At 43.4% G+C, this 14,296-nt stretch overlaps 1 protein-coding gene across 1 annotated transcript; it reads right to left on the bottom strand.

The window, feature by feature from the left end:
• Nucleotides 1–7,382: 7,382 nt before the first annotated feature.
• Nucleotides 7,383–11,458, bottom strand: LOC149328950 (kunitz-like toxin PcKuz1). The gene is made up of 3 exons (XM_089560613.1): nucleotides 11,383–11,458; nucleotides 8,639–8,665; nucleotides 7,383–7,636 (listed from the first exon to the last, which is right to left on the bottom strand). The coding sequence occupies exons 1-3, from the start codon at nucleotides 11,456–11,458 to the stop codon at nucleotides 7,467–7,469; spliced, it is 273 nt and encodes a 90-aa protein (XP_089416739.1). The 3' UTR covers nucleotides 7,383–7,466.
• Nucleotides 11,459–14,296: the final 2,838 nt, after the last annotated feature.

Below are 14,296 nucleotides of genomic sequence, written 5' to 3'. Positions count from 1 at the left end.
TCGTCTTTCAGGCTTTCTCTATGGCAGGCACTGACATCAGCAGCGCTCTTTTTTTGCTGTACAGAAAGACGTCACTTCCATCTCACAACCGATAACTGCCGACTCACGGAATGAATATCTTGCAGCCACCGTCAAGATCAGGAACCTGTCCTTCAGCGTGATCGTGGCGTACATATCCCCGTGTGTCACCTTTAACGTTGACCGCCTTCACCACATCGCAGGCAGTGCTCCTGAACCGCACATCATAACGGGAGACTTCAATGCACGCCATACTGCATGAGGAGGCACCAAATCCACAGTAAGAGGACAAGAGTTATTGGATTTTGCACAGCTTAACAATTTAATTTTGCTCAACAACGCCTTCAGTAACTTGGAATTTCAACTTAGAATCTCATGGCAGTGACTATCTACCTACGAACATTAAGGTTGGTGATGCTTTTTTAAGTTCACACCGCGTGAGGTGCGCTACGCGAATTCGGAAGTTTTCACTGACATAGCAGAAGAAGTGCAGCTCTCAACCTTGATTATGAAAACTTTCCTGATGCTATCGCACTTGCAAAAAGGTCCAGCACTAAAGTCATAACTCTACCAAAGGCGTACTCAACTGCAGATGCTCAATATGAGCGCCTTCGAGCAGTTCGTCGCAGAGCAGAGAGACGAGAACGCAGGACAAATAACAAAAGAGACATCAGCATTGCTAGGCGCGCAAAGAAGCATGTTCAGCGCTATTTGGACAAGCCGGCAAGAAGGGAATGGCGATCCTTTTGCGCAAAGCTTGATCCCAGAAAACCTATTTCTAAGGTATGTAGCATTGTGCGCGACCTCAGCAGTCAGCCCACGCCATTAAATGCTTTTGAGTGCGTAGCTGTAAGTGCAAAACTTTGTCGTCTCGAAGCAGCGGAGATTTTACGTTCAGAAATCACTGCTCAATTAACAGCCATATCTGTGCCACTTCCTCCCCAAAGCTTTATCCATTCACCTAACACTGCCCTCCTAGACTAACCATTCACTATGGATGACCTTCATGCGGCTCTGGCAGCTACCAATAAAAGATCCTGTCCAGGACCGAACGGTGTAGGCTGCACTACCTTTTCTCACCTGGCAACTAGAGCCATGGTTCGGCTGCTCGCAGTTTATAACATCTCCTGGGAGTCCGGCTGCCTTGAAAGGTGCTGGAAGCAAGAGCCTGTCATACCCATCCCTCAAGCCTGGAAAACCATCAATTGACTTAAACGCCTACCGTCCCATTGCGCTTCTAAGCTGAGTCGGAAAATTGATGGAGAAAATAGTACACTGCCGTCTAACCTTGGACCTGAAAAATAGGGGAATTTACCCGCCTACCATGTATGGCTTCCGAAGGACGCAGCAGCATTCCGAACGTTGTTGCCGTTGCCAATTGTGTCAAACGCAGCGAAGCAGAGTGGTCTCTCACCATTGCCGTGTTTCTTGACCTGAAAGGAGCCTTTGATAACCTCACACATGAGGCAATTCACTCAGCCTTACAATCTCTTGGCTTTGGTGGACAAATTTATGACTGGCTGCGGGAAATTCTTCACGAAACACCGATTTTTATGTCAACAATTGAAGGTGACACCGCTCTGCATAAAATATCTCGCCAGGTACCTTAGGGGGTATGTTAAGTGCCACCCTTTTTAATATCTGACTTGTTGGCTCGGAAAAATGCTTGCCACCGACAGTTGAAACCTTCCTTTATGCTAATGACATCTGTTGATGGTGTTCCAGACGCAATAGGCGCATTGTGCATGCCCGACTAGATAGGGCAGTAGGCAGCATTGAATAATTCTTAAGTAAGCGCGGTTTCGCCATGTCGCGTTATAAAATCTCAGCAATTGTTTTCTCGAGGCGCGATCTTTCGCGCTACGTGATGAAGGTTGCTGGTACCCCAATGCCGTACGTTACAAGTAACAAGTGAAGGCGGGCTAGTTGGTGGTTGACAATGGAGTGCATATTACAACCGCGCAAAACGACGAGGGACGAAGAGAGGAAAGCACACGACAAGACGCGGATCTTCAACTAAGGTTTACTACAGGAAAACCACATTTATACAGGAATCGTAATCACACCTGATGAACAGCCGATACCATGAAATAACACAGGCACGTGGGCGCGCGTGGCACAAGTTAGCATCTAGATAGTTAAATTCTTTCTTGGATAAAGATACGAAAGTGGAGCTGATGCAACGGTGATTTTCTTTTTTTATGCAGTAGGCTTCGAAAATTTCCCTGCTAAGCTGGGTCGTCAATTTTTTCAAGACAATTGTGTCGCAGAACCTGGGCGTGCAGTTACTACAATGGCGACAATGTTTTGCCAGTTCCCCGCCCCCCGCCAGTGATTCAACAGCGGCGCGATGCTCTTGAAGTCTTACATTCAGGCAACGTCCTGTTTGCCCTATGTAGCAATTCACACATGTGAGGGGTATTTTGTACACCACCCCAGTTTTGCAGGAAACAAACCTGTTTACGTGCTTAGTGTGGCGTGTCTACGTGCTTAGTGGAGTGCAGGAACCTCCCACCTTCACTACGACCTTCTAAGTTCTGTTAGTTAAGTACACCTGAATTTATTTCAGAAGAGAGTTGTAACCTTAAATTGTTCTTATTTTGGTAATTTTGTATGGGCTACTCTTTCAATGATTTTTAACGGAGTATCAAAAATAATCTTTGGAGGGCAATATGACGGCCGAACATAAGTTTACCGTTTACGGCAGGTATGAGCTAACAGTTTTAACAAAAACTTCTCTGGACTTACATCTAGTATCCCTTATATCGTGGATGCACAGAGGACACGCAGGTGACAGGCACAAATGGGACCCAGCTACATAACGCCGCTCCTCAGTTTCGCACCCGAAGGCTTTTATTTTTAGCGCGATGTGATTTTTGGGCAAAATGTAGCAATACTAAACGTTCTTGCTTTTATTCAGCTTAGAAACTTATGGTGTGGAGCAAAGAATAACATACCAGGTTTGTAGTATATACGGCAGCCGTGAAGAGCTGACACTAGCCAGAATTACATAACTCGCCTAATATATACAATATACTGTTAGTCATTTACGAGCTGTGAATCAGTAAGTTAGTTCTGGCGGAATAATGATTCAAGGTGAAAACTAGCACGCAAGTGTGTGAGACGGGCACATTTTTGAAGCGAAAAGCTTCCCTACGCTAGTCAACACCGCGCATCGAGTGCGCCGGCGTATCTCGAAACACGAGTGACGTCACGAACGGCGCAGGCTACTGCGCATGTGTGCCGCAGCTTCTTCTCGTCACCACCGTTTGACCTTTCGCAGCAGCCGTGCGCAGTGGGCATTTGGAAGGAGGGGTATATAAGGCGCTTGCCCATAGAACAGGCGCACGCTGCCACGCGCTATGCGTCATCGTTTGATGTTCATCGCAAGCGCGTGTTTATCGCGGATCACCGCTGCTTTTCGCTTCGAGATAACCCGGCTTAACCTTAGCTAACCCCCAGCCAATTTTTTTTCTGGGTATACAGTCTAGGAGTAAGCCCTGAAACTCGGGGAAAAATGCACGATCCGGTAGAAAGGAGCGTTTGAGAAATTTCTGCACATTTACCTTAATTAACCTTCAAGAAGCGCAAATTATTAAAAAATGTACTTTATATTGCCATCAGCTCAATACAGGACCGTAATTTGATGGCATAGTGGCCATTATGCTGCTTTTCTCACGCTAATTAGGAAGCAGCGTTGATTTAAGCTGAGGTTAACGGTAGCTACTGAAGGAATTAGCCTTGCGATTGTTACCCGTTGAGCATGACTTAGATGGCAATTCAGCTAAAGAATTTGATATGAAGATCTATGATCTTCAACGTCTATGTCGCCACTCACACAAGCACAAAAAAAAGTTCCACTATTTGTTGCTGTCTCTGTCTTGACCAGAGTCTTGGAGGAACAGGACTGACCTCTTCGAATTGTAATCTACGCACCAGGTATCATAATATTCCACATTCCTCCACACATGACATGAGAACAAAGGCGAAAGATTGTCTCTCCAGCCTGTTGATTTTACATTCTTGTACATGCAGAACTCTGACAAATGCCGTTCAGTGAAGTTGCTTGAGGGCCTTTTAGTTTATTGGTTAGACAAAGCCTCAGGCCAAGAGACGGCGACGCAGGGCAAGTGCTTATTGACAACAACGGCGCTTTTTTTCTTTTTTTCCAGTGAACTGATTTTACAAAGGGTGGACCGAATGTAAAAGAAAAATGTAAAATGCACATAGGAGCTTCAAAAGTGGTACGTTAGAACAAAAACAAAGCTTATTACTATATGAGCCTCTATGACAGATATTGAAATGTGTCCAACGCAAAGCCCAGTGACCAAAAGTGCTTAATTATTACCAGAAATTTGTTTTGAATGTTCGAGTACTGTGTGTGACACATTTCAACCTGCGAACAGTTTAGAAAAGCTATGAGAGAAATGTACCAAAACAAAAGCATGGGTCTCACTGCCTAAATACACAGTTTCACAACTGTGAGCAGGAATATGTGGCGTTCTACCAAACACTTCTGAGTGCTTCTGTATTTATTTTTTTTTGGGGGGGGGGGGGAGGAGGGGGTACTGTAGCTCTCACTTGAGGACCATAACAGGGGAAGTTTTTTTATTTTAATTATCGGTGAACACAAACCTCAGGCACCGACAAGACACAAAAAACATAATCAAAACACGAATACTTAACAACTTAACAAGCAAAGATGAGGGTGAAATAAACTCACCAAACATTCACTACTTTTTCCAACAGCGGGTTTGAATTCATGCGACCTGAGATCGGATGCATTCGGGAATATATCCTTTACCGCTTATGTACGACAGGAATCAGAACCACTTAATTAATTTTGCACTGCAAACCAGTCGGCAAGAATATGTGTAATTCTTCCGAACTGTTTCTTTTTCCCTTCACACTTGCAGGCGCAACAGAAAACCCGCAATTTATGGTTGAAGCTTTTGACCAAGTTTTCTCTCAATGAAAAAGGGGCATTAGTCTGGACTATCAGAGGAGTGTTTTTGTGTAGTTTTCATGTCGCAGTTCCGAATCCAACTGTAGCATGCACGCGAAGCGACAAAGGTAAACTGTTAGATTTTTTCAAAAAGCAACGGTGCCTGAGTTTCTTGCGTTCAGTGTATTTTGCAAAAGATCGCAAGCCGTATTTTTAAACCCCACTAAAAAAAACTGATCAAAAATGTTCTTTTGACGTCTATATGGAGGAGACGCTCCAACCTGTGCGTATTTAGTTGAACAAAAAGTTAGCTCGCAATTTAGAGATACGAGCTATGATATGAAAACAAAATAATACATTAATCTTCTTTCCATATCACAATAATTTGATTATGTCGCATTGAATATATTTACTGGGAATGCGACAAAGCGCACTAAACTAAAAATGAAGCAATTGGTACAAGGCAAGTTTAGTAAATTATATTCCACTTTATGTAACTAATGTGGTGTTGGTTCTTGAGCATAAATTAAAAATTATCCGGTAAAATATGTTGCTAGTGTCTTCAGGCACCCTGTGTCTCAAGAATTCAATGTTACTTAGTCATTTTTGTTCTGTGATGGCCGCAATTCAACTTATCATGACATCACGCATCTCTTTGCAGGCTTGGAGCTTCGTGAGGCCATCGTGCAAGAGCTGGACGAGGAATTTGTTCGAATACAATGCAACAGTCCTCTTGCAATTGGAGTGCAACGATTACTTCGGATATCACTGATCAGGTCACTGAAAAACAACTCCGTAGAGCACTTTATGGATGTCTTAGCCGTGCCACAGCAGCTTTCCGAGCTGCGTTGTCCAACCTGAATGATCTGCATGCACAAAACTTGAAAATAAATTATTTTCCCTCAGCCTTTGCCACCCTGCACTTGGGCCCCCTTTCTTTACTCCCCTGGTTGGCTGGTGGTAGCGCAAGCCATCTTGTGTGCGCTGGAAGCGTGATTCTTGTAACTCAATGCAATAAAGGGGTCTTTTTTTCTGAAATTCCTTCACACTCGCATTTATGAATATTTGCTAGGTAGAATGGTACACCCACAGTGCCGGTCATTGGCGAGTGGGTTAATTTCATGTGCCAATTTTCGTAAGCAGGATATCAACGCTCGAAAGCTGGATACCATTATTAGAAAGCTGGATGCCATTATTCGAAAGTTTGGTTCCAGTATGGGACCTTTACTGGCCCATGCTGCAGAACGAACGCTGGGCCTGCGTTGGCCGTTCGATCAGCCGAACGTCGGCCCTAAACTGGCATTAAAGTAGAGCCAATGTGTCAAAATGGCAGTGCTCGGCGCAAATGCCAGTGTAGATCCGATGTTCGTGCCCAATTTGCCAACAATCGCCCGACGTTCGGCCAATGGTGTTGTGCTGCCTCGGTATGTCCTATGAATTGCATAATACGAAAAAGGTTGCTCGCGTTCCGGGGCGGAAATTTTATTTGCGGATCGACACTAGCTGAGATCGCTAATTGTCCTGTGGTTCACAAATTCGCAAGCGGATCGAAGAAATAAACCGTTCAAAGCATACCTCTATACTAAACGTACAAAAGAAATTGTTTCGTGCCGATCGAGGGTGGCCTGTCGGATTCCTTTTTCATGCGGAGACGTGTCTATTGGCCTAGCAGGTCACTGTTTAAACACGTGGCTCAATATGATCAAGTTAACCTCGACTGCAGACGCAACTTTCCGCTTAGCGATGCACTGCTTTAGCTGTGCCTGCTGCCCTGTGTTCGAAGAAGCGAGTGATATTTCGCCACTGGGACCATTTGATTAGGTAAGCAACTGAGGCATACGAAATAAACAAGCAGGACATAATTTGGGCCATTAATTCATATTTTACCTTCATGATGCTGAATTTGAGTAGCTGGATCAGTGAGCCATGAACCTTTCTTTTTTTTTTTCATATCATATTCTTCTGCGTTCGATTCGAGGTTCGATTTTAAACACATATATCTCTTATAATAATGAGCAGTTAATAGACCACCGCTCTAGGTGTCAGTTGGTTCTGCTTCATCTTTTTTTTGCGCTACCCGTATTCACCTATGTACTGGGGGCGGCAATTTGACCTTTATTTTTGCACTTTTGCACCAACGGTGGGAGTTCCAGATGGAAAAAGCGGCAAACGTTGGCAAACTTGTTTCCCAATATAATGGACATAATGGGCCTCAGATACCTTCATGGAGCGATCACGGGTGCCACCGAGATGTGCGGTTATGAACACAATCAGCTAAAAATTTTTAAAAAGATGTATTGGTCGCTAGCTTCTTAAGAAAACGCCTCCTAATAGGAATGTTATTCGGGTGTGGTCCCAATCGAAGAAGTTCTTCAAAGCAGCATCTCGACATGGCGCAACAACCAGACATTGAAAGACAACCCTTTTATACAATTTATTTTTACGCTGCCTCTTTTTGTGGTGCATGAAAATCACAGAGGCAATTGCTCAAAGCATGTCATCATTAGATGCAGTACTTCACGCACTCTGCCTCCGTTTGGAACGTGTTGCAGTTGGGGCAACATCCGAATCCAACCTGGAACTTCTCGCACTTCTTGGTCACAGAATTGTAACGGTACTTGTCGATGACGGTAAAGAAGATGCATGCTCCTCCTGGTTTTGGTTGTGCGCAATCTGCACAGAAGAGCCATAGTAACTGTACAGGCGTAATTATTTCGCAAAAATGGCTACCTTTTTGCTTTTTGAAACAGACAATTATGCTTGTCTTTTACATGGCCTCCTCAAGATAAGGGACAACCCTCAGCTGTAGAAAAATGTTCGCGTTCGGCGCAAGTTCAGCTCACACATTTAATTCATCCTGCAGAATTTCACCTGCACGAAAAGCTGGGAAAAAACGCCAGAAATTCAATAGTACTTTCTGATTTTAACTTCTACGTTACGCAACGTTAGAACCTTAAGTGGCGGCCATGAATCGTTTCTTCGTCTTACAAAGTGAGGGAACACCTGCATCTGGTAGGCATGGCGCGGTATTCACTATTTTTTATATTTTAATGTTTTCCGCGATAAGAAATTTTCTTGTCAACCCGTGGCACCCATACAGGGCTCTTGCTGTTTTCGAAATGTAGTCCGTTTTAAAGCCGCTACTTAGGTCTTCGCACAAAAACCAGTGTGCAGCAGCGTTGCCACTTACGCCTATCAGATGAATCATTTGAATTTTCTCTTTACGCGAAAACAACACACAAAACAATGTTTCAAGTAATCAAAAAAAAGAAAGTGGAGGCCTCATATTTGCATATTGTCCCTCCTTGCGTTTTTTGACTCAGACGGAAAATAAAACACATTATCTATCCACTTGGTTGTCATTTGTTTTCATTCAGCAGTTTATTTAATAATTTTAGGTCTTGAGGTTTATATTCATGCTCCGTATTAAGGTTTCTGCAACTGCTCGCTCACTGCAAAACATTGTAGTGGAAGGGTGGATTTCGACTTCGCCTCTTCTCAACAAATATAGTACGGAAATGTGGCTATGCTTCTAATTTTAAATTGAGGTGAAATAGTTGCAGTCTTAGAATTCTGGACAACAGTAAATACAAAAACAAATATAATTTGTAGGGACGAGGCCATTTGTGAAACGTCATGATTACATCAAAAATAGTGAAAACCTTGCGTACGTACCTCTTTTATAGACGCATTTTTCCGGCACTGAAAGAAAGCATACATCAAGAATGTTACTTTCTCACTCTCTGTATAGTCAAATCATGCACTGCTCTCCGTCCTGTTTTCGTTTATTTCTCTGTTTTATCACATTCTGTCTTAGACAACTTTTCATCTGTCAGGCATGCCTCAAAATTATGTGTTTCTGGCACTTAAGACGCAACAGCAAATCGTTTCGTCGAGAATCTCCCCCCAGCCGATACCTTGTCTGATTATCTTGCTACATTTCGTCTTTCTTGTATGTTGCCGCCTGAATAATTATATAATCCGAAGCAAAACCGACAGTAAGATGCGGTTTCTTCAATTCCAGGCGTAAAGAGGCTAAAATCTTGCCCTTTGACTTCTTGTTATAATTTTTCAAGGAAAGGAGAATATGTACCTGAGAAAACGAAAAAGAGGAAGGTCATTGCCCGTTTTAGCAAGAAACACGAAGCATTTTTTTCAACTCAGCATTGTAAGGAATTCTCGTACTCTCAGTTTAGCTTCGTAGATAAATGCGTTGTATATACTGCCTCCTTCAAAAGTAGATAGCCCAAAGGCTTTGCCTCTAAGTTGTTTAGCACGGTGCCATAGCACATCTAGTAGTCCGAAGCTTAGGAGAATTGAGAAGGCGGAGCGATTCCTCTTCCGAGAGATTACGGTCGCTAAGGATGCATAACGAGGCGCACTATAAGCCTCGCATACAAAACCCCTTAGGCTGTATACTTTTGAAGTGGGTTGTACTCCTCCAAACTAGCAAGAAGCTTCGATATACTTCGCAGAAAAAGCTTTGGAAATTTTTGGACATCTGATAAATGCTTCTAATCGCACACACTTAACCGCCAGATTTACATTTTTGATGGAGATCGCACCGCTGTTCTCGGCCGTAATTCTTCTTAATGCTAGTCAGTGCGCTAATCACCCTTGCAGCTTTCGTAACATGAGGCGCATCCTCAAGGAAATGGTGAAACCCTGTCTTTGACGCAGCTGTAGAGACGTTGCGGGGTCGCTACAGTGCTCAGGAGCTCGCCTGTCTTTTTCCGTCCTTTCTTGTATAGATGGTTCCCGGTTTTGTCAACTGTACCAAAATGTGACACGTCTAGAGTGGAGTAAGTGGGAGCTCGGCACCACGCCCACCCTGCACGGAGCAGTTTTTCAGCAAACGACGTGACTCAGGTTGCTTCAATATGACCATCGCTGCTTAAGGAGCGTCTTAGGGCCGGTAACTTCAAATTGCAGTTTCTAACGCTATTCCGCACTAGTCCCCTACTGCTTTTCAAGTACTCATATCAGAGTCGTTATTGGCAGCTGCAACGTAAAGGCACTATTTTTTTTTACAGTTTCATGACCGCTTCAGCTTAATTTACTTAGTATGGCATCATTTCTTAAAGATCTTTTCTTCAAATTATCCTTTATACCAAAGAATAGGAGCACAAATCACTAAACTTGAAATATTCTGCACCCTGGAAACCGATCTGAGCGCCGTTTTTCAGCACTTAACTTCTTCATTCTGAAGCTGCATATATTAGAAGTATAAAAACAGGTGTTTACTTATGAGCTGGCGGCTTCTTTTCTAGTACTACTTTCTACACTAAATTTCACTTTTGGCGAACAGTTATTGGTGCATCATAAGGGGTGGGTGGGTGCTTTTTCATTTTAACTGGACCAAAAACGATACTAAATTGCCTTTCATTCCGACTACAGACAATGCCTTTGCCATCTACAGCGCAGCAATGATTACAGTTGCAGTTTACAAGCGCCGGACCAAATAACTGATGTAGTGCAGCACTGCGCATCAGACTTGTGCGCTATTCAGAACTTTCTTTATGCGGCCAAAACCTTGTACACGTTTTCCTTCATTAAAAATATATACCTTGCACTTGAGCTGAGTTTATGCTCGTCTCTGAGTTAAATCTTCGCAATTTTGCTGGTATTTTCCTTCGCTAAATGCCTTAATTTGAATGTTCCTTGACTTTGGTCAGTGGCGCCAATACATTGCACAGGATTGCATAAGATGCGGACAACACCGTGTGCCGAAAAGTAAACTAATTCCGTTAGCGGAAAATGAAGTGTTTCTCCCGCGGAAACAGTTTTTCATTTCCCCTCATCTGCTTCTGGTCGCAGTTTGCAGGGTGAATTCATGTCCTAGCTATCTCTGACATCATTCGTAGATCGAATTATTTGATATACTCTTCCTATCATCAGTGTTGCAAACTTATAATGGTGACCTCTACAGAGAGCTGTTGGTTGGTTGCTTTATGGGGTTTAACGTCCCAAAGCGACTAAGGCTATGAGAGACGCCGTAGTGGAGGGCTCCGGAAATTTCGACCACCTGGGGTTCTTTAACGTGCACTGACATCGCACAGTACACGGGCCTCGAATTTCTCCTCCAAAGAAATACAACCGCCGCGGCCGGGATCGAACCCGCGTCTTTCGGGACAGCAGCCGAGCACCATAGCCACTGAGCCACCGCGGCGGCACAGAGAGCTGTGTACGACACTGCAAAAGAAAAGTACAGTTCTTTTTTGCTCTGTCTCCACTGATAGCTCACTCACAGCTATGTTTCTAATAGAGAATAATTCTCCTGCCAGACGAATAATATACATTGACGATCATCCTTGCACAGAACCTAGAACAATTTTGTTGATTCGAATGCATATTAATTGTGCAAAGTACGCTTCGCTTTTAGGACATCCGTAGCGCGAGTGGAAATAATAAAATCTTACGGCAAAATGTGGAGTCTCCAAATGAGACGGTAGCGAGAAGAACCGCCAACGTAAATAGAGCCACTGCTGCCTTCATGGTTCCCAACGAAATGGTTTAGCCCTCACATGAGTGCCTGCTTTTTATACGATGATCACGAAAACAAGACGCAGTAGCTATAAGGAAGAATTGGGAAAATTTTCCTCCACGTGGCACGCACCGCCGGTGAAGTTATTTTACGTGGTCTACTTTTTTTTCGGTGTTCGATAGCGTATTACTCTCTTTTTTTTTTGCCAACCGATACCCAAAACCTGTGTGAACCTATTTAAATAAGGCCGCAAACTGCCACGTGCTCACAGTGCTCTCCCGCAAAGTTGGAAAATATTTTGACATAAAACGGTCGCTGCTTAAAAAAGGTTTGAATACTACGCATTCTCGGATATTTTTCAGCATTCCTTTCTTTATAATCCATTTTGTTTTGCATGATCGCCACGTGGTTGTAGACGATATTCAAGCAGAAAGATTATAGAAAGCTGCCCAGAAAAGCACTCAGCTAATCATCTCGCGAAATCGGAGGGGCCATCCTTGACCCAGCCTCATCTCCACTGGTCGCCGGTCATTGCTTCATCTATGCCAGAAGAGTGTGGTACTGCGACTGATGCAGGTTTTGGAGCGTTAGCTCGAATACACGCATTATTAGAGAACTCGTTAGCATGAAACACAATGTCATTCAAGTGGGACCAGTCGATGGTACCACGGGTACACAGATTGTGAACAAGCTAATAGGCGCAGAATGTTTGGAGTGGTATGAAAACAATTAGTGTGTTATGGAGCATAAGATTATTAGTGGAATGAAAGTGCAGCATACCACAGGAATTCCTCAAACCGTAACTTTTTGAAACTTCAAACGTCCATTACAGTCAAACTAACCGACGCAGGACATTCCAAGTTGTGTCAAACGATTCGTCTTCTTGCGCAGTATACGTACGCAAAGGAAAAGTAGATATCCGGACAAAGACTAGACTGGGCGGTGTGTCAATGACCGGGCGGGGGAACATTTGCGGGTGTTAAAGGGTGGAGGGACACATTTGGCAGACCACTGTGCGAACTGCAGAGTGTGCGAGCCGCGGCTGAAGGAGGTAAAGATTCTTGGCACAGGCGGTAATGAGACGGCACGTGAATTATAAGAAGCCTTTCATATCAGGAAGAGGCGGCATGACTGTGTGAGTGACACGTCGGTTAATCTTTTGCAGGCAGAGTACAGATATCTTGAGCACGTATTGTGAGCTGACGATGTGTTTCTTTACTGCGCATGTCTCGTTTTATGTATATACTTTTGCTCTCTTACCTGCGAATAAATCAGATGAAGTTAGCGCCTGTCCTGCGTGTTCCTCTTCTTGTGTGCGTGTTCTTGTGCGCTTAAATTCATTTCAAAATATCCAGATATAACGAAAAATTCGTACCCGATTCGTATCGTATGGCGATGCCTAACCACGCAATATTTGTTCGACATTGCCAGCTCTCGATGCTCATACTCTGCCTAAGCGTTTATTTTGTTTTTTTCTGTGTAACCGCGCTTCCACTGTGGACATATCAATATGCTTTTTCGCAACGCGCGGAAGAGAAATTTTCGCGACACCGCGAGGACCAAAGCTGCGGCTTTCTACATTCTAAACAGTCTTGGCCCTAAAAAAGGGCAGCGTCAAATTTCGAAGATGGCTTGGCTCGAAAAACTTACAGCGCGCAGTAATATTTTTAATTTTTTTGAAGCCTCAATTGCTTAATTTGAATTACTTGCTATTGTTATTTGTCTTCCGATGCAATCGGTATATACAGAAAATCTATTATTACTCCTAGCGTGCTTCCGGGAAACAACAGGTATATTTCACGAAGTTCCAAGTCAGAAGATATCTATTGAAAAATTTACGGAAAGTAGGCATGCAGTACAAGCTCGAGTTCCGTCGATCAGTAGCTTGACCAGTCTTGACGTGCACTCGGCGCGGCCACATGGCGCCCGTTGTAAACATGCAATGAACACTTTCCAACTTCTGTCACTTCCGGCATGGTTTATGAAAGCGGCTTGTTGTGGTAAATTAATAAGCGTACAACATGTTACAATGTACAGTTTTTGTCAAAAGTAACCAGGCTGCACCTTTTTCTTCTCAGTCGTATATTAAAGCTATTATGCCAGCCCTGAAGCTCTAATTCTCTGTATGGTAAGAAGAACCCCTGTTCTCACCTTCAAAGAACTTCTTGATTTTTAGAGAAGCCGTGAGGGCTCTGTTATACAAATTAGTAGCACACTGTGCAGCCTGGTTACTTTTCACAAAGGCTGTAGGTACATGCGTATAAGTGCAGTGCGGAAAATGTGTATGCATAATTTATTTCAAAAACTAGGTACAATATGCGTGTACAATTAGAGAATCGTATGTAGTGCCCCTATCTGGGACAAAAAAAATCAAAATATCTTTGAACTTCCGTTTTTAAACAGGTCTCCTGCATCGCTTTTGCTCATCCTCTCATGACAATCATGTGAGTGTTAAAGAAACAGTAAAAAAATACTTGATGCGCAATTATACTGCTTTTAAGCGCGTTCATTAACTTCAGATATTCCCTGTGTACTCGCAAGGTTTCAAATCCGATGTTTATTAACGTTGCACACCCGTAATTAGCATGATCAGAACATTGAGATAACGTAGCAAAACAACGCTTTTGCTCTAAGCACACTCAAGTTCAACTCCCTATTCAAACTAACGAGAGGCATTGATGTGGTACTCGCTTACTTCGACACGAGACCATGGAGCATCGTGTCGCGATCTCCTAACCCACTCATTGTCATTATGACCTTTTAAAAATGCATCTCCATGACAAGCGCATATTAAGCTCCTAATAAAATTGAGGCAACAAGCATGCAGTTTCTATTTATTCTTCCCTGTT

Source organism: Amblyomma mixtum, chromosome 9 (assembly GCF_055824585.1).
Source record: "Amblyomma mixtum isolate Tamu chromosome 9, ASM5582458v1, whole genome shotgun sequence".
Lineage (NCBI taxonomy): Eukaryota > Metazoa > Arthropoda > Arachnida > Ixodida > Ixodidae > Amblyomma > Amblyomma mixtum.
The sequence above is the reverse complement of the archived record's forward strand: the minus strand, read 5'-3'. Positions and strand labels throughout refer to the sequence as shown.